Source organism: Ambystoma mexicanum, chromosome 7p, assembly GCF_040938575.1.
Source record: "Ambystoma mexicanum isolate Mex_15411 chromosome 7p, UKY_AmexF1_1, whole genome shotgun sequence".
Classification (NCBI taxonomy): Eukaryota; Metazoa; Chordata; class Amphibia; order Caudata; family Ambystomatidae; genus Ambystoma; species Ambystoma mexicanum.
In genome coordinates this window covers 644,280,947-644,307,626 of record NC_090939.1, presented here as the reverse complement: position 1 = coordinate 644,307,626, position 26,680 = coordinate 644,280,947, and the positions used below count along the sequence as shown (strand labels likewise).

General features: G+C 46.2%; 1 protein-coding gene across 1 annotated transcript in view; it reads right to left on the bottom strand.

Annotated features, from left to right (window-relative positions):
• Positions 1 to 26,680, bottom strand: part of LOC138526213 (ATP-binding cassette sub-family C member 5-like) — a 2,857,657-nt gene that overhangs the window by 363,001 nt on the left and 2,467,976 nt on the right. The window contains exon 22 of the mRNA XM_069636680.1: positions 24,295 to 24,481. Coding sequence (XP_069492781.1) covers positions 24,295 to 24,481 — 187 coding nt within the window. The remainder of the gene's footprint in view (positions 1 to 24,294; positions 24,482 to 26,680) is intronic.

The following is a 26,680-nucleotide window of genomic DNA, read 5'->3' as shown; positions in this document are numbered from 1 at the left end:
TCACACTTTTTCTGGATTCCTCCATGGCGCAAGCAATTTCGATCACTTTCTCCAGTGGTGGATCCTTCTCAGTCCACAATCTTTCCCTGGCCCTAGAGTCACTTGTTCTCATCATAATCTGATCACGGATATATTCCTCCAGCACGCCCGTGAATTTACATGTGGCTATAAGTGTACATAGGGCAGTTACATAGGAGTCGATGCTTTCACCCGGGCCTTGGCCCTTGAGAAAAAGTGACATCTCTCCCGAACCACGTTGGCCCTCTTCCCAAAACTCCCCTCCAATTTGTTAAGCGCAGTTTCATATGCGAGCAAAGCTCCTTGCACAGCATCCCCACCTTCAACATTATCGGGGGGGGGGCAGTACACTGGGCCCAGGCAAATGTCTGAAAATTCTGAGGCCCTCTGTGCCAAGACAATTAAGTAAGGCCGCTTCCTTGTCATCATCTGACAGTCTGGCACCTCCTGATGCCCTTAGGTATACTTTGAATGTGTCCACCCATAGTTCCCAGGCAATGGGTGGTTCTCCCGGGTTTGGTAGGAAGGCGGGAGGAGGACGAGCGTTGCTATGCTACATGGTTGGAGAGAACTCTACACCAGGGTTAGAAGGACTTCAATTGCAGGCACAACCTGGGTGCCAACGGTTACCTTGGGAACTTGGCAAAATGCAATTACTAGATCTTAGGAAAACGGTATGAGGATAGTTTAATGTCAAGTGAACTGATGAACCGAATACTCCACTTGCAAGTAAGCGCTGGCAGAACAATTACAGTTCATTATTCATGTGACCAGCCTTCAAGTTAAACTTCGCTGGATGCGCAGATACAAGTGTGGAAATCTCTTGGCACATGGAGGGTTAACTACTGCTCTATGACTCGAGCACGGCCGCCTCCCTCAGAGGCTTGTTTAGTCTTGTACGCTGATTGGAGACTGGGGTTACGACAGGGCCCGCCCCTTTGTTGCCTGTAGGGGGGCGAGCGCGCTTATTTCATACAGGAGGCAGTCCTTCCTTGGGACCTTGCTATGCCCTGTACGCCGATTGGATACCAGGGTTGCTCGCTGCAGGCCTTCCTATGCGGGGCAGGCAGGGCACATGTACGCTGCGGCTTCGCTTCCTCACCTCTGTACGCTGCGGCTTCGCTTCCTCACCTCTGCTCCAGGACACACCAGCGCCGCGCCGCGCTCGACCCGGCTGGGGAGCGCAGCCTGCTGCCGTGGGATGCATCTCCCGAACAGCAGCACTGCCGGAGAAGGTGAAGGTGCTGGCATGCAGAGGAAGGTCTCACTTCCCAAACAGCTCCGCAGGCTCGGGCTGGCCGACCAGAACGTCGCAACAGCCAGTGAGGTAGAGTACTATAATTAGGGATGGCTGGACAGCACGGCTGGCGGCAGTCAGGCGTGTGGGTAGACAGGTTGATCACTCGTCGCCAGTGTAATAACGAGCCGTACACTGCGAGTGAATCAGTATTACGTTTATTCCGATCAACCTGTAGCCAGCGGTGCTCCAGCTCCCGCATCAACCCCTTCAAGTGACCAGTTTAACTGCATAACAAAGGTAAACAACACTGGAACTTGGAGTGTGGAATTCTACATGTAGAATTCCACGCTAGCATTACATGAGCTATTTACAACAGGGTGCACAAAGGAGTGCTTGAGGGGTAGTGGGAAAGAGCCCGGATGATTGGGTCGGACCGGAGGGAAGAATGGTGAGTGAAAGAGTCACAGTGGTTGCCGAAGAGTAAGATGCCCACATCAGGAGAGTCACTATGAATATTGAAGTCTCTCCGGAGGAGAAGCTTAGAGGTAGAGGTCAGGAGAGAAGAGGGGAGGTTGTCCCACTCCGAAAGGAAGAGGGAGACCAGCCCAGGGGGCCTGTAGATGGTGCAAGAGTGAGCACGAGGGTAGGAGAGATGCAAAGCTTGCAGACAATGCATTCAAAGGAGGAGTAGGTTTGAGTGGGTATGATGGAAGAAGGGACCCATTCAGGGAAGACAAGGGACACTCCATCGCCAGACCATTTAGGCCTGGGCTTAGAGAGGATCTTGTAGCCCTCGGGAATGAGAGTGTCAAAAGCAGTGACAGAGCTGGCATTGAACCACATCTCAGTGAGGGCGAGGATGTCCAGGTCAAAGTCTTCAAGGAGTTGACAGATGTCAGAGGAGTGTTTAACAGCAGAGCGAGAACTGAGTGTAGCTAAGTGAAGCTGGTTGCCGCCTTTAAAGGTCTTCCAAGGAGGGGTACACGGATGAGGTAAACCCATTGTTAGGGGAGAAGAGGACAGAGGGGATGCAGGCGGAGGAGTGGGAGGAATTTAATGAGAGAAGGAAAACACCAGTCAAGAAGGGGGAGATTGGGCTGAGAGCCCTGGGCCATGGTAGTGCCATTCTGGTAGACATTAATGATGCACCTGGAAGATGGGTAGTGTGTTGGGCTCCGACTCCTACTCAGCATATAATTATTACAAGGGCACATTTTAATTGCATTCACTTGAGAGCAGTGGTGGCGGCCTGGGCCAAGGGGAAAGAGGACCAATCATGTGTATTCTGTGCGGTGGCTGAAGACAATTTCGTTATATATCAAGGGTACCTGGTGAGCCTTGATCCTCCAGGTTAATACTAACAAAACAAAATGTATCAATGATCAAGGCTATCTATGTCACACCACAATTGTTCAAATATTCGCTTGGTATTTAGACTTTTGTGTTTATTATAAAACACACGTTTTTTTATTATTTCTTGTACCAAACAACACTCAGTTCCTTAAATAACAACAATTCACCTATGCGCATTCTATGGCCTTCATTAGGGCCTTCATACAAATCTATATTCCAGATAAAAAATAGTCATTTCAGTTTCAGACATAAAGAAAGGACAATTCTATACAGTTGAGATCTATTGTTCACATAGATCCCCCTTGTATATGCAATTTTTATATATAGATCCTGACATATCTTTTCAGTGTCAGTGGTTGCTATATTTTGTAGTCGACACCGCGTGATCCGGCCGTCAGGTGAACCAAGGATGTGGTTCCACAACTATGCAGCCTTCATCTGGACGCATTCAAATATGGGGTGCACAATAATGTGTTCTGTGTCTTTTTGTAGTAGACCGTGTTTTGTAGCATGGTGAAATGTTTTGTCCAGGATTACACAATGGGCCTCATTACGACCCTTGCGGAAATGGAAAAATGATGGCGGAAATGCAATACCGCCATCGAACACCGCTCGTTGCGATCATGACCCGTCACCGTAAAGTACGATGCCATTAGCGACACCGCAGTGAACGGCAACGCTAACTGCACCAAGTACGCGCACGCGCGCCTTGCAAAACCGGAATCACCGCCATGGCGCAACGGTACGCGAATTCTGACCCTAGCGGACATGTACTGAACGCCATCAAGCACGTCGTAAAGTACCATTCCGCCATGGCAAGAAATACGGCAACGCGAACCAACCGTAAATGGCCCACTGAGTGCCTGTACTCCACTCCCTGGCCTCATTGCACAACTCCTGGCAGGCGCAATGTACTCACACTATGCAACCAGTGAAATCCACAATTCACCCATGCATGCCAACGTAGAAAAGCATGCAGGGGCTCAAAGCGCCCCGTGAGTGGGCATCCATGTACGGCATGTCACCATAGCCGTACTGACGCAGCACAGGCATGTGAAGGTACAATACATCAAAATGAAAATCAAGAACACATGACACAAAACAACAGTAGTCCCCCATCGCTTGCCACCAGCGCAAGGCAACATCCAAAACAGCATCCTGAGGGGGATTGCACCAGCCCTGTACTCATGCCAGTAAACAAACCAACCATCAGCAGAAGCATGTACCACACAAGTCGGCAGAGTGACTGAGCAGCCAGGCTCATCCCAAGAGGGGCCGATGGGAGCTGCAGGGCACAGATGGCATCAATACAGAAGCTATTCCAATGGACATGACCCCAGTCCCCCTCCAACAAACGCACGCAAACACAGTCACCTGTGACCAGCCACATTCTGAACAACCCATCATTCCACCAATCGACCTGGCTGACAGGCACCAGTCGGCCAAAAGCCAATCCCCCGCCCCTGAACAGCACATCATGTAAACAGTCACAATGGCAGCCCCTATCCGTGACCATACAGTGCTACGTAGGCAAACGCGGCCAGTACTGTACCACACAACTCAACTCAGAAGGCGGAACACAATGCAGATCATCACGCAATACATACCGCCACAAAGCGAAAATCGCCACATCACCTGCAAAGAACAACGCAACACGACAAATATCGGAATACAATTTAAATGCACATCCAAATGACAAAGGCCCCACAGCAATTTGCAAAATACCACCAAAACAACCATCATCACCGAGGGCTGCATCTGCAATAATTGACCGGCTTCCACTTGTGTGACGCCCTGTACCATCATGGCACACAGGGCCTACATCAACGTTCCAAAAGGCAACATGGAAGCGGCAAGAACCGCAGGTCCGTCCCATGAGGCAGGCACTAGTCGAGCTGAAAGGCCGAAATGTTGCACCTAGCCACCAGTACAGCGTAAGGGCATGTGGCCCATTGGCGATCGTCCCATATGATCGAAATGGTGCTCCACTGATTCACCCGAAGCTGCAGGAGTCGAGAGTAAAAACCATCTGGAGGAGTGGCGTAGAGATGGCATCTGCAATAGGGCAGGAGATACCTGTCACCCAAAAGAAACACAAATCAACCGATTGCATTACGGGACTCATGATGCATTACAATCTTCATTCAACACACCAAATCCACACCCATATGCATGCTAGCCCACTCCAAAGGAATATACACACCCCTAAATCAGTATCGAATCATAACGAAACCAATCGAGCTAAATACACCATTGTCAACGTCGGTTACTGTGCATGCGTCCGTCAAGATAGAACCCATGACATGGGATTAGTAACGTGCCTAGACACAAGTGTATGAAGGCGCGTCGAGACAGGGAGGATCCGACAAGGGCAGATAGACGTATGTCCCACTATGGCAGCCTTGCATCACATAACGCAGGGGAAGGGGAGTGAATCAAAAAACCCATGTACATGGCAGACCCTAAACGGAATCATCAGTCCATGCATCCACACATCATTCCCTCATCCCGCAATGAAAACGCATGAATATTCACTCACATAATATGTGAAACTTCCATCGCGTCTGTGCGTAATGCAGTCCGCAAAAACCACTGTGCCCCTGGCCGGATCTGTAGTGTTGTGAAGCAAGATGGATTTGGGAACGTCCTGCCTTATCGTCCACTACGCTATTGCGCATCCCATTCAATTCATATCATTCATTGCCTGCTCGTTATGGGCCATGTCCCAAGGACATTCTACAATAGAACGTTACATTTCCAGCCAGACCTGTGGGCGTATCCTCGCCGCTACTTCAAAACCCAAAATGCTGGCCTTCGAATTCCTCACTTGCAACATTACGTCGAAAAGGCTTCTGTGAACGCTTGCATTCACAATTACATCAATGTAGTGCGGCTGTGTGTCATGATGCTAACTGGCTGCAATCACAAATGGCACGCCACGCCCGTCGGTGAAGTACGTTACTGTGCTGCATGAGGGTCGGCCATCGATCGAGCCCTACATACCACTGACTCTTCACAGGTATGTAAGCGGCTGCAATCATAGCATGTGTAACAATGGGAGCATAGCATGAAGATCAGTCAAAGTACATCACACTGCCATCGGGATTTGATACATGATTCAAATCCCAAGATGCCATGCGGCCAAATGCAGCCTTACGTGCGGGACGTGCTCGGCCAGAAGGGATTGCATCTGCCACAGATTCATTCAATCAGCACAGGTGGAGGCCATACAGGCCGACAGCACATATATTGCAGACCCAAACCCCTCCCACAACCACTCCCACTCCAAAATGCTACCGGCAGGACTAGCGATGTTGGGCCTGGGGTACTAGATAGCACTGCAAGTGCTACAACTACAAGAAGACGACGAACAACAACAGTTACAACAACCGGGCGCACAGGGGAGACGGAGGAGAAGGAGGAGGAGGAGGGCAAGGCAGGGTCAGCAAGGCCCACAAGCACTGCCACTACCACCACGCAGGCGGCCCGCAATCCCACGCCTCCGAGCCGATCTGTTCAACCTCACTGCTGAGCAGATCCACACCCTCTACCGTTTGGACCGGGACACCATAATCGCCATTGTGGACATGACACATGCTGACCTCGTGAGCATGATAGATAGCCCAACCGCCATCCCACCCCTACTGAAGGTGGTGTCTGCACTCCACTTCCTGGCCACAGGCACCTACCAGCACACAGTGGGACAGTTGCATGGCATTTCACAGCCACTGTTCTCACGGACACTCTTCCAAGTGCACGATGCCCTCCTGAAGCACGCCGACGACCACATCACACTACCACGCACGTACCAGGAGATTACCAACGCTAAAGTGGGATTCCATGCACTTGGCGGCATCCCGGGTTGCATTGGTGCCATCGACTGCACCCATGTTGAATTGGTTGTCCCACATGCCATGGAGGTCCAGTACCGCAACCGGAAACAATTTCATTCAATCAATGTGCAAATGGTGTGTGACTCCAACAAGATATTTACGCATTGTTGTGCCAGATTTCCAGGATCTACCCATGATTCTATGGTCCTGAGGAACACAAGAATACCACGCTACATGGAGCGACACGCAGGGCACAGATCCTGGCTACTCGGTGAGTCTCATTCCATGCATGACATCGTGGCCCATTTGATGCGTCAATGACCTTGCAGGGGGGGGGGGGGGCTACTTAGCACTATCATTCCACTGACACCCTTTATTCGTCTCATACAGGTGATGCCGGGTATCCACTGAAGAGATGGCTCCTTACACCAATCCGGAACCCACAGAACGAGCATGAGGAGGACTACAACCATGCCCACTCACGTACCCGTGTGGTCATTGAACAGGCATTCGGCCTACTGAAGGCTCGTTTCCGCAGCCTCAGCAGGTCTGGCGGGGCACTCATGTACAGCCATGAGAAGGTTTCTAAGATGGTCATGGCATGTGTCATGCTGCACAACATGTGCATACGTAGGAATGTGCCCATGCCCCCTGACGCTGTACTGCATGCACCTGAAGATGATGATGATGATGAGGGTGGGGATGTGGAGGCACCTCAAGGAGTCCATGAGGCACAGGATGTACGTGCAATCCGACAGAGCATCATAGATGCATGCTTCTAGCAACCACGCATGGTGCCTATTACACGGAAAGGGGACCTGTGGCACTGTGTGTGTGTAGTACAGGCACATTGTGGACTGTACGCCTATGAAGGCCTCGTACGCAAATATCAATGTCCACACATGTCATTGGATGATAATGAGGTGCTGTATTGTTAATGTGATTTGATTTATACACCCTATGGACCCGCCACCCAGTGAAGCCCAACACACCCCCTCCACCCTACTCCCTCCCCCCCCAACACCAGTGTCCGAATATGCATGCTGTCCGTGGGTAGACGCTATTGCAAGCCCCCTCTACGGGTATCAGGGGCACCCCTGCCCGTGGAGCGCAGGTTCCTGCCAGATCTGCGTTGGGGGCTGCCCTGGACGGAACTTGCCACGGATGATGTCTCTGCCTGCTCGCGTCCATGCATGTCTCTGAGGGTTTGTGAGAGCTCCGAGAGCACACGGCGCACAGCAGCAAGTTCAGCACAAACGTCTTTGGACGTCGCATGCAGTTCCCCCCTCAGGCTCTCGGTGCTTTTCTCCATTTGTGCTCTCAGGCTCTCGGTGCTTCTCTCCATTTCTCCCCTGAGGCTCTCACTACTTTTCTCTATTTGTGCCCTGAGTGTCTCGGTGGATGTTTCCATGGCTGCCCTGGAACCCCCGCATTCATTTGCATGGTCCTTGAGTAGCGTGGACGCTTCCTGCTGTTGCTCGATCAGCAGGTCGAGGGACTGTTGCCTCTGCTGGGCCATGGACATTTGCGGTGGTGTGACAGGGGGGCTGCTCAACACATGTTGCCTTGGCACAGGACTTGTGGGGGTTGGCCAGTCGTCGTCTTCAGGGTGCCCCTGCGTGGTTTCGTCATGGTGTAGGGGATGGAACATGCAGGGGGATTGGGAAAGGTCATGGATGGTACCTACGTCGCCAGCACTGTTTTCCGTGTCGGAGCATGCTGGCATGACAGCTGTGTCACCTATGGTGCTGCTACCACCAGAGGCAGTGCCATCAGATACGTTCTTGGGGGGGACCTGTGGTGCTGGGGTTGTGGACTTGCTGGCTGCTGGGGTGCCTGTTGCAGTCCCCTCCAGTGTGCTGCCACTTGATTCCTGCTGCTGCCGTGTCTTGATCCTTGCACCTGAGGTGGAGGCTCTTGGGACGTTGGTCCTGGCCCTCTTTGCAGGCGTGCTGGTAGGGGTGTCCTGCAGCTCGTCGTTGGTATCGGACCCTGTGGTGGAGTAAAGAGGGGCGAGCGTTAGTTATGGGTCTGTCGGATTTGGAATGGCAACGTATCAAATGCATTGGGGTGGTACATGAGGCTGATTTGGGACTGGGCCTTGGAGGTGGTCTCATTTTCGTGTGGATTGAGGATGCTTTCATTTGGCTGCCTGCAGTTAGGGGGTGCATGCTGCACATGTAGGGGTTGTTTATGGCTTCTTGATTGATTTGTTTGTTCATTCTGACTTTTAGAGGGCGCTGTCAGGGCAAAGTATGTATTGCACTATGGGGTCACATGGTACTGCACATGTTCGTGGTTTGTGGATTTCGCATTGTTTCTCTTGGCCAACCTACCTGATTCTCCGGATGTCGGCACTCCTTTCTCCATCCCTCCGACTCCCTCTATGCTCTCCATTCCTATGGTGGAGGCGCAGATTTCCTCCCAGGGGGTCAACTTGATGGGCGACTCTGAACCCCCCCCGGTAGCTGTGGCGATGTTCCTGTTCGCAGAAAGTATGCTGCGTACGCGGATCCGCAGGTCGTCCCACCGCTTGCGACATTGCTGTGGCGTGCGGGGTGTTGTCCCCACCGCACTTACGCGCTGTGCCACCAGGGCCCATATGGCCTTCTTGTTGGCAAGGGCCGTCCTGGTCATTTGACTGGAGAAGACGACGGCGGCATTTTCCTGGAGGGTCTCGGTGAGCACGGTCAGTTCCTCTCGGGAGAAGTGTACCTGCCGCTTGCGGTCACACGCTTTCTTGGCTACCTTTCCCATATTTATTTTTTTGACTGGGGTTGCTAACGGGTTGGGATGTGTGTCAGGGTCGGATTTTTATGGTTGTGTTGGGATTCGGATTTTATAGTTGTGCGGCGTGCTGTTTCCCGTTCCGGCCACATGCTTTTACTTCCGTTTCCGTATATTTACGGTGGCCGTAATTTGCGGTGCACGCTCGTTACGGTGACCGCTCATTACGGTGACCGCTAAGATGGGTGGCGGTATTGCACCTGGTGCAGCGTACGGCGGCGGTAAGGGCCGTTTTGGGGTCATTTCCGCCATCGCAGCCTTTCGGATTCCGCCATGGCGTAATGCTCGTGCCCGATGGGTCGTGATTGGCCGCACTTTGCTCCTTCGTGCAATGGCGGAAACGCTATTTACGCTGTTGCGGTCCGGTCAGTCAATTTCCGCCAGGGTCGTAATGAGGCCCAATGTGCTCAAATCTCGATTCAGAACTCAGGTTTCATGGTTCTTCAGGACACTTCAGTTTGCATATTATCCCAATTATCATTACACATTCCAATCAGGCCATTCTAGCGCAGTTTCAATGTTACAAGCAGTTAACTCCTTCACGCCTGAAATCACACACTTAGGGACTGATGAGAGAATCAGCTGTGTCAAGCCCCTACCCTTCCAATCACTCCCATACAATGCAAGCACCAACACCCCATCACAATTTCCATTGCCTAAAAATGTATGCATATATAAGTGCTAACAATGGATAGTTTCAGTAATTGCTACGCCTGTGTTAAATGTGAAGTCACAGACACTGTTTATCCTATTTGACATGTTCTGTCCTACTACGGCCCTGTAGGTAAGCCCAGTGCTTTAAGTGGGCCGGGGCCTGCCGGGGCCGGGCCCCGGCAGTCTCCAAAAAGTGGGGCTGAGCCGGGGCCCTGCCGGGGCCCCCCGACCTCATCACGCCATGGCAGGACGCATTATCCCGCCGCGGCCGCAGCCGCGACGCAAGATGCGCCCACCACTTTAACGTCAGGCAAGCTGACAGAAGTGCAAGCCAGGCACACCGTTGCTGTGCCTGGCTGGCACTTCCGTCAGTCACTGTAACTTTCTCTGATGACCCCTCATCTGAGGGGCCATCAGAGGAAGCTAGAGTCCTTTAGTTTTCCCTCGCCAGGTCACTGACCCTCAGCGAACCCGCGGGCTCCATGATCAAATATGCAGATTAGATCACGGAGCCCGCGGGTTCGCAGAGGGTGAAAGACGCCTCAGGGTCTGTGATCTCTGCTCAGAGCAGAGATCACTGAGCTCGAGGCGCCTTTCTCCTTTGGCAAGGCTTTATAAAAGATGCCTTCAACTGTGTACGTTTAAGCCATCTTTTATAAACGTAGAAATATTTCTATGTTTATAACAGACTGCTTGAATCGTACACAATTCAAGGCATCTTTTATAAAGCTTTGTCGACGGACAAAGCCACCTTGGGTTTTGTGCGTCCTCAACGCTTTATAAAAGATGCCTACTTTTCAAGCCATCTTTTATAAACATAGACATATGTTACAAATGTCTATGTTTATACAAGGCAGCTTGAAAAGTACACAGACCATAGTAAGGTAAGCACACAAGTGTGCGTAATTTACTATGCTTTGTGCACTTACAAGCCACCTTTTATAAACATAGAAATATGTAACATTGCTATGTATATAAAAGAAGGCTTGAAAAGTCACAAACCATAGTAGTACGCAAACAAATATATAAATGCTCAAATACATTTATATATTTGTTTGCGCACCTTACTATGATTTGTGCACTTTTAGGCCACACCAACAATGGAAGCCACGCCCCCAAACGAGGGCCCCCCCTCAATTTCTTACCCCACTTAAAGCGCTGGGTAAGCCAGACCAAATAAACATAGCCCATAATTTCGGGTAGTGGTGGGGAGGCATTTGCCTAAAGCCTGATCTGCCCAATGATTTGCCCAATGACCATTGCGCCATTGTGTGAAAATGGGAATGTTGCGAAGTATTAAAGGAGTACGGATATATCAATCACACACATACGTTTTGTGAATGCATCCAGGGGGGTTAAGATCACTTCACATATTGACCACTTATATCTGATGCTTTAGCAGTTATATTATGTTATTTCCTTTTTATTTTTTTTTATTTACTTGTATTTAATCTAACAGAAAAAAAAGATTTTTACAAGAGTGAATTTCAATCTGGTCAATTTCATATTCACATTGCGTTTTAAGGTTGGTGCGATCCTTGCATTTCAATTATTTGTTGGGTCGTTGTAAGTCCGACCTCCACTGTCGCTTTTGTTCTTTCCATTGCCAGGTTCAAAAGTTTTGCAGCAGCCGTATGCCATCGAGTCTTTTCTCCTTTGATAAGGCGATTCCACCAGATGTGTTCGTTCCCCACAAAGGAGGTGGCCGTCAGAGGGTTGAAGTAGGCAATCCTGGCTTGATGGAGGGCAGGGCAGCGCATCAGTAGATGTTTTATCGATTCAATTTCTCTGGGGTGTGCACAGAGTCTACAGGTTTTTTCCTCTGAACCTGTTCTGATTGCTAGAATTTCTTGAGTTGGTAAGACATTTAAGCGAGCTTTTAAGGGTGTTCTCATCAATGATTTGTCGAGGTATTTTTTACAATACTCCATGGGTTCTTTTAGTTTGTTAGTGTTCGTGGGAAGATGTGCTAGAAGTTTGTTTGCTGAGGCTTTTTCGATCGTATTTATCCAGTCACAGCATTCCAGTTTTGTTTTTATCCTAGTTGGATTCTCCTTCAGTTCCTCTTCGGTGCACACTATTGTCTATAGCTTTTGCTTTTGCTTTTGATCCATAGTGCGCAGTGCGCAGTGTGTTTCTCGTGTTTCCTGCAAGGATCATTTTCAACGGCAGTCTTTCTACAGTGCCTTTGGTTCCCTCACTGGAGTGGGCGGACTGGCCTTTCAAATAGGCATTTGTACGCGGAGCGCGCGGTGTGCGCAGTGTGTTTCTCGTGTTTCCTGCAAGGATCATTTTCAACGGCAGTCTTTCTACAGTGCCTTTGGTTCCCTCACTGGAGTGGGCGGACTGGCCTTTCAAATAGGCATTTGTACGCGGAGCGCGCGGTGTGCGCAGTGTGTTTCTCGTGTTTCCTGCAAGGATCATTTTCAACGGCAGTCTTTCTACAGTGCCTTTGGTTCCCTCACTGGAGTGGGCTGACTGGCCTTTCAAATAGGCATTTGTACGCGGAGCGCGCGGTGTGCGCAGTGTGTTTCTCGTGTTCCTCGGGGAGCGAGGAAGGAGCAGAAATCAGGAAACCAGGAAAACGACTAAAGGTACTGTGAAAATCTTCCTTGAAACACATGGAACCTGGCCATTAAAAATGCTTGCTTCTGCTGGACTATCTATGGCAAATATTAAATAACTAGCGTATTTGCCTGATAAAAGGAAGGGAAGCTTGGGTGTGAGAGAGTTATTACTGCCATAGCCCTCGATTCCGCTATACACTATTGCACAGACCCTGGGAGTGTGATAGATACTCTACCATAGCCCTTGGTCTGCCCTTAATCTACCCCGGAACCTCAGACAATTGACTCTATTGTGAGCCGAGTGCAAAACTAGATTATTAGCACATAACTAAGGGAATCATAAGCTCGGGTATAAATCGCCCAAAATGCCGGGAAAGGCGGCAAATCGTAATAAATCGGCGGCGGCCAGGGCGAAGAAACCTTATGGCCTACGTTCAAACAAAGAGACCGTGGATACATGTAATAAAAAGTCTCTGGAACGTGGGGGACCAAAGGAACTTGGAGATAAGCCTGAGGTCCCACCAAAGGGACCGCTAGATGCTTACTTCCCAAGTAAAACGAGAGAAGGAGACGCTGATGTTGCACGGAATGAAAACAATGTCTCACAATTGGAGGGAGAAGGAAGCTATCTCCCTCTGGACTTGGATAATGACTCCCTTCTGCAATTGTGCTATGCACTACAAGAACGAGTGGGAACTCAAGAAGGGACCCAACTAGGAGTAGAACACTTGGAGCTCCCACAAATTGGTAACTCATTTGTGGAAAAACCGGCTGAAAATACAGAACGGGTGCTCGTACATGAGAATTTGGTGGCTAGTCATGTACTAAGGGGAAATGGATCTCCTATTTTGATATCCTCTGCATCACAAACTGAAACTACCCCCTATGTCTCCATACCTGCCACCACAATTACTCCTGTACCAAAGGCACCAAGGCTATCAGCGAGCCCCAATATGGTTTTTGACTCAGCAAACCCAACAGAAGACCCCATGCATCCGGATTTCAGTGTACAATAAACCTCTCAAACTGGAAACGCGACACTGAATTTTGCCATTAAAATCCTATTAAAACTCTGTGGAACGATGCATGAGGACCTGAAAGCTCAGGGGAGGGTGATCTTAGCCCTACATAAACTCCTAAAAACAACTAACAAAATACCTAGTTCCCCCTGTACAGTCCGGAGAGGCACACCAACATTTGAAGATTCGCATGAAGATTTGGACAGAGTTAACGCAGCCCAGATGGCGGAAAAAATGCCAAATGATCTAGATGTGAAGAGATCAGCGGGAGAACAGGAAGAGGAACCCGAAATAGTGGGTCAACTAAGCAGGAAACAAAAAAGAACAGCGAATAAAAGGGCAGAGAAAACAACTAACCCCCCCCTCCCCGGAACTCCACCCCTTGCCCCCCTCCGGGCAAAAATATCTCCAAAAAAAATATCTCCAAGAAGCAGCGCAAACGTGCGGCACGTAAGAAAAGAAGATCTGCCCAAACAGTGGGTACTTTGACGAGCTGGCTCATGGAAGAACAACCGGCGCACGCAAATCAGAACTTGGCAGCTCAGTCGGTCTCCTCTACTACATCTGATCCGGACTTATCCCTCAGGAGACCAGAACCAGTACCCGAGCTGGAACCCACACCGGGCCCACTACAAGAAGGAGAAATTATGGAGGAATGTGGGAGTGTTGAGCCACCTAAGGTGGACATTAAAAATGTGATTATATCCCCGTCTGAGAATGGCAAAACTGGCATACAGCTGAATCGATCTAGACTCTTTGCCTTATTTGCCAAAATACCGTCACTAAGAATCTTAAATTCTGATGACGTAGAATTTGTTGAACCCTCACACAGTAAAGAAGGGAAACATACAATCATCCACTGCTACCTCCCGGAAACTGCTGCTATAATAAGGGCTAATCAGTCATCTATTAAATATCTAGGATACGAGTTGGACGTACCTATTATTGAAGAGATGATTGATGAAAACTGACAAAAATGCAAGTGTGCATGTTCTACTAGCCCTCTAACATTAAATACAACAAAAGCCACCCAAAGGCTTAGTGATGAGCAAGGCTGGGAATGGCTCCAAGAAAGGCTTGCGCAGAAAAAAAGTTGTTGAATTTCAATAATATCAAGCTGGAATACAAGGGGATTTAGTCACTGGACGAGTGAGGGCCCTGCCCGGGAACTACTTTTGGCCAATGACTTATTCCTACTCCAAGAAACGTGGGTAACCTTTGATCTGGAATTTGATGGATACGTAACTTATCAAAATATGGCCATCAGGGGAGAACGGGGAAGACCGAAAGGGGGATCATTAATTAGTGCTAAAACAGCATACATTCCTAAATTGATCTATCAGGATGGACCTGGAGGTAATATACTAGCAATTCAAATAAGCCCACCAGGTGGCTGGGCGGGAAGAAAGAAGGTCCTCATAATAAACATCTATGATCCACCTGGGGACACGATCACTGAAGCATTGGGAGATAAGTTGGACTCACTGTTAAACACCTGGAGTTTGGGGGAAGAAGGAGCTGCTATCCTTCTGGGAGGTGATATAAATGCGAGATGCCGGGATATAGAAGGGTGTGGGAACTACCCCTTTGTACAGAATATCTGCGAGACACCTACACCGCAGAGTAATAATAAAGGCAAACTATGGCTAGAAATTCTTAAGGAATGGAATCTTACCATACTAAATGGACGAACAAGGGGGGATATACCGGGAAAAGATACTTGGCTGGTAGGAAAAAAGCATTCTGTTTTGGGTTATATAGCCATCTCTGAGGGCCTGCTGAATCACACACTACAGTTAAAGGTTACCCTGAATAACTTTAGCGATCACGGCATGTTAACTTTAAGTATGGAGGGTGGTGGAGATTTGGCAGGGGATGGCATATGGAGTGAAATTAGACCTAACGAGGCGGGAAATAAGATCAGATGGTCCCAACGAAATATCGAAAAGATGACATGCATCACCTTCCCAAACGGCATTAACATTAAACAGCTATTGAGGGGAAAGAGCCCGGAAGACATTGAATGTTGGATCACACATCTGACTCACACACTGTTTAGGGGTACTCAGGGCCCAGGATTGAGCTGGAATAGAAGGGGAAAACCAAACTTTGATATTAACATAAGAAACCAAAAACGTATTATGCGCCGAGCCATTAGAAGCATCAGAATGCACAAGACTATCCATAGTAATGAAGAGGAGTATAAAGCTGAAATGGCTGCAATAAAAAGAAAATACCAGAGATGGCTCAGAATGTACCGGCAAACTCAAAAAAGAAAACAATGGCAGAATTTTGTAGTAGCTTTATGTAGCCGGAATAGCCGTAGTGTTTGGCAGATACTGGCCCAGGCGGGGGGTGAACAGAAAATGAGAGTTCTTAATCCCATTGCAAGGGATACGTGGGTTGAATACATCTCTAACAAATTTTATAAAGAGACCATGAACATCACTAATAGCTTGAGTTGTGTAAAAATATGGCCCCTCCCCCTTAGCTATAAGAGTATAAAACAATGTATTCTGAATCTAAAAACATCAATTGCCCCCGGCCCAAATGGCCTTGCTAACGCAGTCTTGAAGAAAGACCCACATAATTGGGCACAACTTTTACTCACCTTGTACTCAAGAATTTGTAGAAATTGCCAGATACCGACTTCCTGGAAAAAATCTATATTAATACCGATATATAAAAAGGGGGAGCGGACTAAACCTACTAACTACCGGCAACTCTCTATGCTAGACGTCACCAGTAAAATCTTTAATACTTTAGTTCTTAAAGAAATAGAAAGGTGGGTCACTGAAAACTGCATTTTAAATTATGCACAAACGGGCTTTAGGCCGGGATCTAGCACTACCCATAACATCAGGATACTGGACCAAATTATTAACAACACCACGAGCAGCAAAGACTCCACGCTATACATCGCTTTTGTAGACTTTAGTAGCGCCTTTGATTTGGTGATACGGAACATATTATGGTCTAAATTAAAGGCGTTGGAATGTCCGACGTGGATTCTAGATATATTAATTGCCTTATATAGCAATACATCTACCAGGGTGCGCCTTAACGATCAAGGTGACACTACGGATAATATCAATATCAACATGGGAGTCAAGCAAGGTTGTATAACCGCACCCATGCTATATAATATATATATAGCTGACCTGCTAGATCATATGACTACAAAATCAAATTGCCCCCCGAAACTAGGTAACACTCCCGTAATAGGAATGCTATACGCGGACGATTTGATTCTTCTAGATCGCACGATGTCCGGTATACAGAATATGATGAATGAGTTAGGGGAGTATGCCACCCAAATAGGACTTGTAATTAATGTGGAAAAGACAAAAATAATGACAATAGCACGAAAGGGACCTCATCGCACGGGAATAGATACTAAGGTGGGTAAAATTGAGGTTGTAGAACAATATCCCTACTTGGGTTTGGACTTTAAAGCACCCACAAACTATGATGCCATAATAAGACACAAGACACGTAGAGCAAAACTACTTACACTTCAGGTGGGTAAATTCGCTAAGGGTACGGCTGGCTTCAGTATGGCTGGTATATTGAAACTCTACCTTCAATGTTTTGTGCCGACAGTTCTCTATGGTTTGGAGGCATTGGCCATGCAAGACCTAACCTGGCTTAACACTTTGGAAGGCCACTTCTGGCGTATGGTGCTGGGACTGGGTCCTTCTTGCTCGATACAATATCTCCGCCTAGAACTGGGCCTCATCTCCCTGAGAGGTAGAGCACTTCGGGCCCGAGGTGCGTTCTACCTAAAATCGCGTGCAGAGCCCCATTGTAAACTGCTGGGCCTGGCAGGAAAAAACTACGACACAGAAAGGCACCTACGTGGCACTAATTACAAAGACCTGAATGAAACATTATTTAGGGAAATTGATTGGTCCTATACAAACTTGAGCAAATTACCATACATTCATCAAAAAAAGGCATTTGAGGAAAAGCTGAACAAATGGGACTGGTGTGCAAACCTAGACCACTTATCCAAATTGAAGGGATATGAGGCGGTCAGATATGTCTCACATAGATATTTAAAAGTGCAGCCATATCTGTTACTATGCCCGGCCCCTGAGGTGAGAAATTTCTTGTTAAGATTAAGAATCAACCAGTTGCCTGTATTGACTATTATAGGACCACGACTGAAAATACCTGGGGAGGCCAGGATATGCCGTATCTGTCAAGGGGCAGGAAAATCGGAAACCACTAGACATGTGCTAACCCTGTGCCCTAAATTGGGCCCTATATATATGAATGCATATGATAAATGGGTCCATAATTATGAGGCAATCATTGAGGATGACTTCTGGTATATGTGTTTAAATACTGAATCTCTTAGTTTGCAGTTGTCCCTTTTTAGAGTATGGACACAAATTATGCCCTTACTATCACCAACACAGGAATAGCAGTAACAAGGACATCAACTAACAATAAATAATAATAACAATAACATCAGTAGAATTAGAACGCACCTTTCGTATTGTAATTATGACTATAAATGTGATTCTAATGGTATTATAGTATACTGTTGTGACATTACGCTGTCCTGTGCTTTCATATTTTAACTTTTGTATTTGATATATATTTGATACATTTTCGCATATATTTTATTATACTTATTTCTTTATATAACCTATATTAGTATACATTTTATATATGGATAATTGATGTAACAATGAATGAATGTATTTAAAATGTGTTGTGTAAAATCCATTTCTTGGATTATACCACAATAAAGTATTATATATATATTTGATCCATAGCCCACAGATTCATAGTATGGTTGGAGCCTTTTTCAATTTCTTCTGCCATCATTTGATAGATTTCGAGACTCTCCGGGTGGATGATTTTCCTATACAGCTGAAGAGAACTGTGGTCCACCACAGCTTTTAGAGACAGAAGGCCAAGTGCTCGCCTTATAGGAGCCATCGAAGTAGAGTTTGGTAGACCCAGGACTGCTTTCCATATGTGGCCTTCAGGTTTTTGCCAGAGAAGAGGAGGAATTGAGGGTAAGGCATCCATGCCATAAGTCAACGACGGAACAATTTTTGCCTTGTAGTAGTTTATTGCCGGTTGAAGTGAGAACTTGCCGTATTTTCGGTCTACTAGTCTCAGTTGCGATGTCAAATTTTCGACCATAAAATGGTTTGCATGCTTCCAGATTTCTTCGAGCTGTCCAGTTGTACTCCCAGATATTTAAAAGAGTCAACCACTTCAATTTGTGTCTTGTTGAGATGCCATTGAAACCGCTCCTTCTTTTTGCTGGTCGGTTTTTGTAGGATCATTATTTTTGTTTTAGCTTTGTTAATCTCCAAGTTATTGTCCTGTATATAGGTTGACAGATTATCCAGTTGACGTTGGAGATCAACCTGGGTAAGATCAAGTAAAATTAGATCATTCGTGTACAACAATCTTGGAATTCTTGCCGAGCCTATTTTAGGTGGAAATGATCTGATCTTAGTTTGGCTTTCTTTGAAATCTCCCATGAAAGATATGAACAGCGCCGGAGCCAGGGGGCAGCCTTGCTTTACTCCGCAACACGTCGGGATGGTATTTGATGTTAAGCCTTGATTGTTTAGGCGGACTTTTATGCTGGTGTCGCTATGGAGACTGATTATGGGCTCCAAGATCGAGTCCGGACAGTCCCATGTCCTCAGTTTCGTCCACAGTTTCTGCCTGTCCACTTTGTCGAAGGCTTGAGATAAGTCGACAAATGCAAGAAAGATTCGAGGGCCTCCTGTCAGAACTCTTTCTTTAAGTATGGTCAGACACATTATGTTTACGCTGGTACTTGCGTTTTTCTGAAAGCCTGTTTGCAGAGGATCAAAACATTTGGAGATGAGAGCCCATTTCCGAAAATGTGACAAGAGAATGGAGGCGAAAATCTTTCCAATAACATCAAGAAGGGCTATTGGCCGATAATTCAGAGGATCTTCTCTAGAACCTTTTTTGAAAATTGGGACGATCAGAGCTTTTGACCATGATTCCGGGACTGTTCTTTTATCTATGCACATTTTGAAGATTTCCCTGATAAGATTAGACCACTCATCCGGATGTTGTTTTAAATCGCAGTTCGCCAAACCATCGGGTCCAGCTGCTCTTGATGAGTTTAGTTTCATTATTGTGAATTTGATGTCGCTTGTACCCGCCAAATCCACCCATGGTGAATCCGTAGCTCGTATAAACTCCTCCTTGTAACCTTCTGGTGGTTGAAACAAATTTGAAAAGTGCGTACTCCAATCTTCTTCCGGGACAGGGTTGATCATGTGCGAACTTGAGAGCTTATTCGGTTTGTTTATCAATGCCCAGAAGTCTCGGGATTTTTTGTTAGCGAGTGCCTTCAACATCTGTTCGGCGTCCGCTTGATGTAGGAGGCTTCTTGAATTTTTTAACCATTGCTTGTAATGTCTAGTTTCCACTTTGAGAGTTTCCCAATATGATGGTAGGTTCCAACTTACTGCTTCTCTTCTCAGTTTTCTTATAGCTCTGCGTTTAGCGACCAAAGTTGCATTGTATTCGTGAGTGTGCTGGATCGACTGCGTATTAAGATTGTTTCTCGGCTTTTTGAAGGCCAGAAGAAGTGGAATGTAGCTCGATCTAACCACAGCATCTTGCAATGCAGAATCAGACATTAGGGTTGTAAACTGGTCTGTGAGTTTGCAGACATCTGAAGCAATCATGCGTAAGCGAGTTTGTTGTGCATTAGTCTCGATTTTCGGAACGTAGGACTGCGACTTGGTCCCCTTATTTCTGCAAGTGAGATTCAGTAAGTTGTGGTCACTGTGGCTTGTTTTGATGACACTAAAGGAAGCTATGTTGAGATATAAAGTTTTGGAGACAAAGACATAGTCAAGAGTGGCCAATGATGTATTACGTTCCCAAGTTGGAATCAGGGCATCTGGAACAGTCACCATGGCCGAATTAAGAAGATTACGAGATTTCATAATTGCGTTCCATGCCAAACCCCTATTTAAAGCGGTTGAATTTATCGATTGTTTTCTTTGAGTCGAGCTGCTTGTTGCGCAATTGGCGTTGAGGTCACCGCAAATCAGAATATTAGAAGATTTGTAGTTGATTGCAATTTCATCGATTGTGTTGGTCACTTCTTCACACATGTTCGCAGTTGAAGTCTTTTGGGGATTCCAGTATACATTTATTATTGCTACAACATCTTGTGTTCCCGATTTAGTCAAAAGGGTTCCCGGATTCCATGTGGTTAGCACTGCCAGGAATTCATAGGTCCGCTTTATAACCTTTATGATGGATACCCCGGAACCAGTCCGGATCGCTGTGAGTAAACCTGACGAGGGGCGGCCTAGTGGTCCCTTATGGGCCGGAGATATTTCAATGCAGTAGCCGTCGAGTGCCGGTTTTTCGCGCAGCCACGTTTCTTGCAGACATATGATGTCGTAACGGCTGAGGTTGTGGCTCTCAGGTTCTGTAAAATGGACATGTACCCTAGTGTTCCATGATGCTATACTTAGGATTTCGTTCACAGTTGTAGTCGAAGATGGATGGGATGTGAGTAACATTGATTTAGCATCCCCAGATGATTGCTATCTTTTCGACCCCTGATTTAGGACACTGCGAAACCAGCTCCATTTTTCCTTCTTTATTGCTTTTTCTAGCTCAGTGGGGGTTTGTTTTGTGGCTCTTCTTGCGGACATGTCGTCGACCGGTAAAGTTATTCGTTCATGATCTCGAAAACGTAGAGTTGTAGCTGGTTTTATGTACCGATCAGAGTTGTGTTTTTGACTCCTATCTTCTCTGTGTTCAAATCTTTCATCACTGCTTGTCTTATATGACCAATGGGCAGATCTAGACACTCCTTCTGTTGAAGTGCCTGCGGATCTCGGAGTCTTGTTCGATACTACTATTGGACTTTTTCCCCTTCTTACTGATCTATATAAATCTAGAGTTCCGGATTTGAACCTGTAGTTCTTTTTTGGGGAGGTTATATAGACAAGTCTGTTATAGTATTGTTAATTACATGTACGACTTGGGGGTCTAGAATGAGGCTGCATGGGTAATAAATTTGTTACAGTTTTTATTCCTCCCAAAACAATAACAAAACATTGGGGTGTAGTGGGATGAACAAGGAGCATTATCAACTTCAAAAGACAAACCAACATCAAACATCAACAAAAAAATAACATACCCCACCCTCTCTACCCCAACCTACCACCACTCTCCCTACTCCAACCAACCCTACCCCCACCCACACTACTCCCACTCGCTCTACCCACACCAACCCACCCTACCCTCACTCTCTCTACCCACACCAACCCGCCCTACCCTCACTCTCTCTACCCACACCAACCCGCCCTACCCTCACTCTCTCTACCCCCACTTCCTCTCACTACTGCCATATACCCACCCTATCCCCTCTATCCCATTCCACCCTACCCCCCTCTCTCTACCACCAAACATCTTACCACTCTTTCTACCCCACACAGGTACACCTAACCCCTCTAGCCCCACCCAACCTATACCCTCTATTCCCCCACCCACATTACCTCCTCTCTCTACCCCCTCATCCTTCCTCTCACACTCTCGCTTTATTTCTTACCCTCTCACTATCACCCTTTCTTGCTCATTTCCTCTAGCTCATCATCGATGGCACCTACTATCAATGGCTTCCTCCCTTGCTGCATTTCCCATATCGTTCATGAGTCTTTAAAAATGGGCTGGCCCATAAGCACAATGTTGGACCTCAAATATTACAGTTACCAGATCTGCAGTTTCTGTGGTATTCAGGAGTCTCATAGCAAGCATGGTCTGCAGTTTTGTGTGACTACGAGCGGGCGGCTCTTCGCTCTGAAGATACAGTGTTTTCTTGGTATTCTCGCAAATGAATTCCCTTCCACATTTGGCATTCCGCATGCTTCTGCGGAACACTGATCCATTAAAGGCATACAATCAGACATTCACAACAACCATTCCCTGCACTCTGAGATTTCAATGCTATTCCAGTATTGTAGGTTTGGAAGCCTTTATAATTACTATCTTTTCTACTGGTAGAGTTTGATCATTTTGGTGCATGCATAAATGTGTAGTTTCAAGTTATTTTTTCAGGGAATGGTAAGTTTGAACGGCCAACATACCTGGATCTCGTTCCTCCTCCCTCCTCAGCTTGCCTTGGGCCAACATGGCCTACTTTCGCCTTCCTGTGTTGTGTGTTATCTCCTGCTCTTCAGCTGTTACTACTTTCTCATTTCTGGTTACCACTTCTTCCTTTGCTGTTACCATCCCCTCCTCCTCCATTATTGCCACCCTATGTTTATACCACCTCCTCTGATGTTAACGCCTTGTCATCTGTTGTTATCACCGCCTCCTCTGATTAAAACCTCTTTAAGGCCCTTGCATTGCTCTGTACCACTTTCTAAATGCCTGCTACAAACACCTCCAAAAACCCACACTCACTGACTTGCTACTCTGGTTTTCATAGTGTGGCTGCACCTGAGTATGGTAACTGAGGAATGGTTGGAATTGGCTGCTGTTCCAAGGTACTCCTAGTTTCACTTTGTGCCCATGGGGCTGGAACAAGCCTTCATTTAGCCTGCCCGGCATCTTGAATTCCCCCAGCGTGCTTGTGAATATCCTGGTTATCTGGACACCTCAGCATACAAAATACTCCCTGAGAGAACTCTTAGGATGATGTTTAAAGTTTCTGAAGATTTTTAAAATGTTAGTTTGCTGTGAAATTGTATCTCTACCAGGGGAATGCTCTGCCGGGAGACAATAACTTGTTACTTTTGTATCATTCACAGTTACATCCACCATCGGAATACCACAAGCTAGCATCATTGCTTCAAGTGCAGTTCTCTGGAGCTCACACACAGATAAATCTGCCGTTGGAAATTCGCAAGCTTGCAACACTGCATCAGGTGGAGGTCTCCAGAGCTCCTGCAGGGTCTCACTGTGGCTCACCAGTGACTCTTCTGACGCAGTTGTTTGACCACAGGATCCACCCTACAGTTCACCCAAGCCCATCCTCTACTCGCTTGGGAAGGCATATGGCTCGCTGAGCCAGAACCTTATTCCCCAGAGCCAGACAGCAGAGATTGTCACATAACCAAAGAACATTAGGGGATAAATGAAAAATATGATAAACAAGTAAAGTCAGCGGATAAGTAAAAGCAATAAATAATAAACAAGTACAAACAGGGCATGAAGCAACAAAAAAAAGAAATAATAACGCAGGTGTGCAATGTACTATTTACTGAATTAATTCAAAGTAACAATTGTGGGGAGGATCAAATCCTGGGGCCTGGTTGATTTAGGAGTCACCCAATTTATGAGGTATTCACTCAGATGAGGATGTTCACACAAGGTTCGAACTCTGGTCCCCCATCTCTCACAGGCACACCAGGTAACCTGTTAACACTGCAGCTACCACAACTGTAGAAAGCTTTGGCTATGAGCTTGCTGGAACACCTATGTCACACTCTCCTTCCCCTCACAGTATAGGGCCAATGCATGAAGGTGAGGCTGCTTACACTCAGGCGGAATGGCAATGAGCCACCTAGTGGTGGAATGATAAACAGCATATCAAAAGGCTATGTATGATGTGTATGGAAGAAACACTTAGGCCAAGACAGTTTTGAGATGGGTGGGCTACGTGGCCAATTCACCTGATAAAAAAAGCAATGTGTAATAATGTTGCTGACAGGTACAACATCACAGTATTTTACACAATTTAAGTTGATCTTTCTTTTCACTCAACCACCTTTAAAAGGTACAACTGAACATTTTACCATTTAGAGTTACTGGGGCAAAAGAAGGCTAGAATGATTTACCTGAACAGCATACGAAATTGCTAGTCCTGCATATGCTGGCTGTATGCTTCCATGCAGGAGTACAATGCACAGTGATGTAATGGCAATCATAATGATGCTAATGAGATCAAGTCGGACAGCGAGCCAGCGGATTCCACAGCTAAACAAGAACTGGGGTGCGTGATTCCCATCCAAAATATTCTGGTATCTGAAAGCAATAACAAGGATACACTCTTACAATCCTGCATGGCACTTCAATAATATGTCTCAGTAAATACTGGAAGATACACCAAGAAAAATGGCACAGAAAGAACCATACATTTCAAAAGCCTTTCTCATGACAGGGACACATTACTATTATTGTCAGACAATGTGGGATCAGTGTTATCTTTCATTGACAAAAAACGTGTGAATCTGATCTTTTATACATCTTGATGTAAAACATGATATCGATTGAATTTAGCGCTATAGCGTTAATCAAGCGACCACAGGACGTTTCTTCTATGTTGTTGCAATTGCTTAGTTGTTCTCTTACATAAAATCTATTTCAGTTCTGGAAAGCGACTAAATAAAATGCTACTTTTAATAACATTTACTTTCACCTCAAAGCTGACAACCTTTGAAAGCATTTGTCCAAACCTCAAAGTATGCAGGCCAATTGTCAAATTCTATAGACCAGCTTTAAAAGGCTGCATGTAAAACATGCATATTAATGCACTGCTTACAAGTGCTTCTGCTCTGATTTGTTGCCATTTGATAATGCTCAAGTAAAAGAAATTTGAGATATTTTATTACTCTTACTGTATCACAGAAACTATTTTGGCACACAATCCTTTTCATTATGTTTTTCTGATTGTTCAATCAAATTATCTCATTTCATAGTTTTGCACCAGGTCGTATAAATTTATCGTGACTGATAAGTGGCCTGCTCTTAAGTCTTTTGGGGAGTTGCAGTTCGTGGAAGTGTAACTTCTAACAATGTATGCATCCTACAGGCCGAAAGCATTACTTAAATGCTTCATTTCGGCAATACAGCTTTATAAATTACACAATGCATTATATAACACCACAAGGTGACAGTTGAAATAAAACAGTGCACGTAGAAAAGTGAAAAAAGGAAATACCAGCAGCAGTTTCCCTAAAGAACAGATAAATAACTAAATGTAGATAACATTCCAGGAATAGTACAAACCACTCTCCATTATAATTTTGTATTTGTTTATTTATTTTTATTTATAGTTCAAATGAACTTCTACAACCGTAAAAATATATATTTACATAAAATCATGTCTAACATTTACATTAAGCATCAACAATGGTGTCAGGGAGATAGCTGCCCTGCTCAGATAATTAAAGATGCTGCCAAAGACCTGGCGCCTTTTATCTCGAAACTAATCAACACATCATTCGCATCCGGAAAAGTCCCCAGTAACCTAAAGAAGTCTTGGCTATTACCCCTGCTAAAGAAACAAACCCTGTACCCTGCCATTTGTACACATTATAGGCTGATCACAACTGTCCCGTTCCTTCTGAAGATATAAGTTAAAGTAGCTTACCTCCATATACAGGAGTACCTAGAGACTAGAGTTCGACAATCTGGCTTTAGGCCACAGCACGGCACCGAAAGAGCACTGATAGACCTGAAGACCCAGATTGATGAACTCAAAGACAAAGGGAAAGCGGCCTTGCTATTACTCCTAGACCCATCTGCTGAATTTGATCTGGTGGAACATAACGTATTATGCAAACACCTTGCCTCAGCAGCCTACTTTTCCCAGGATGCTATCACATGGATCCAATAATTTCTGAATAATAGGACCATGAGAGTCTTCACTCCTTCACCCTCTGCTGAACTTATCCCAATAACATGTGGAGTGCCCCAAGGCTCTTGTGTTTCACATACTATATACAATATATTCACAAAGCCACTTACTGACAATCTGGACCATCTGGGTGCATCTACACTAATTACGGAGATGACACCCAGATCATTTTTCCTCTGACAGGAGATTATGTTACTGACGTTGCCCTAGTAAACAACATGTATCTAATCATCCAGGCATGGATGGCTTCCCATGGCCTGTGCCTGAATGATGATAAAATTGAGCTCTTAATACTAGGAACCACAGCCAACCTTAACATACTCAGTACCAAATATGCCTCTTTCAATATCAATGGGAATAACATCAAAGTGGTAAAAGAAGTAAAAACCTTAGGTTTCAATTTAAGATTATGTCCTCAATTTAAGCAAACAAGTCAACTCCATGGCCTCTGCCACAGCATATACATGTAAGCTGATTAGGGCCTGCAAACCCTTTCCGTCCAAAGAAAGCTGCACTATCCTTGCTAGAGCCCTTATACTCTCAAAGTTGGACTACTGCAATACCCTATACCTGAGCGCGAGTAA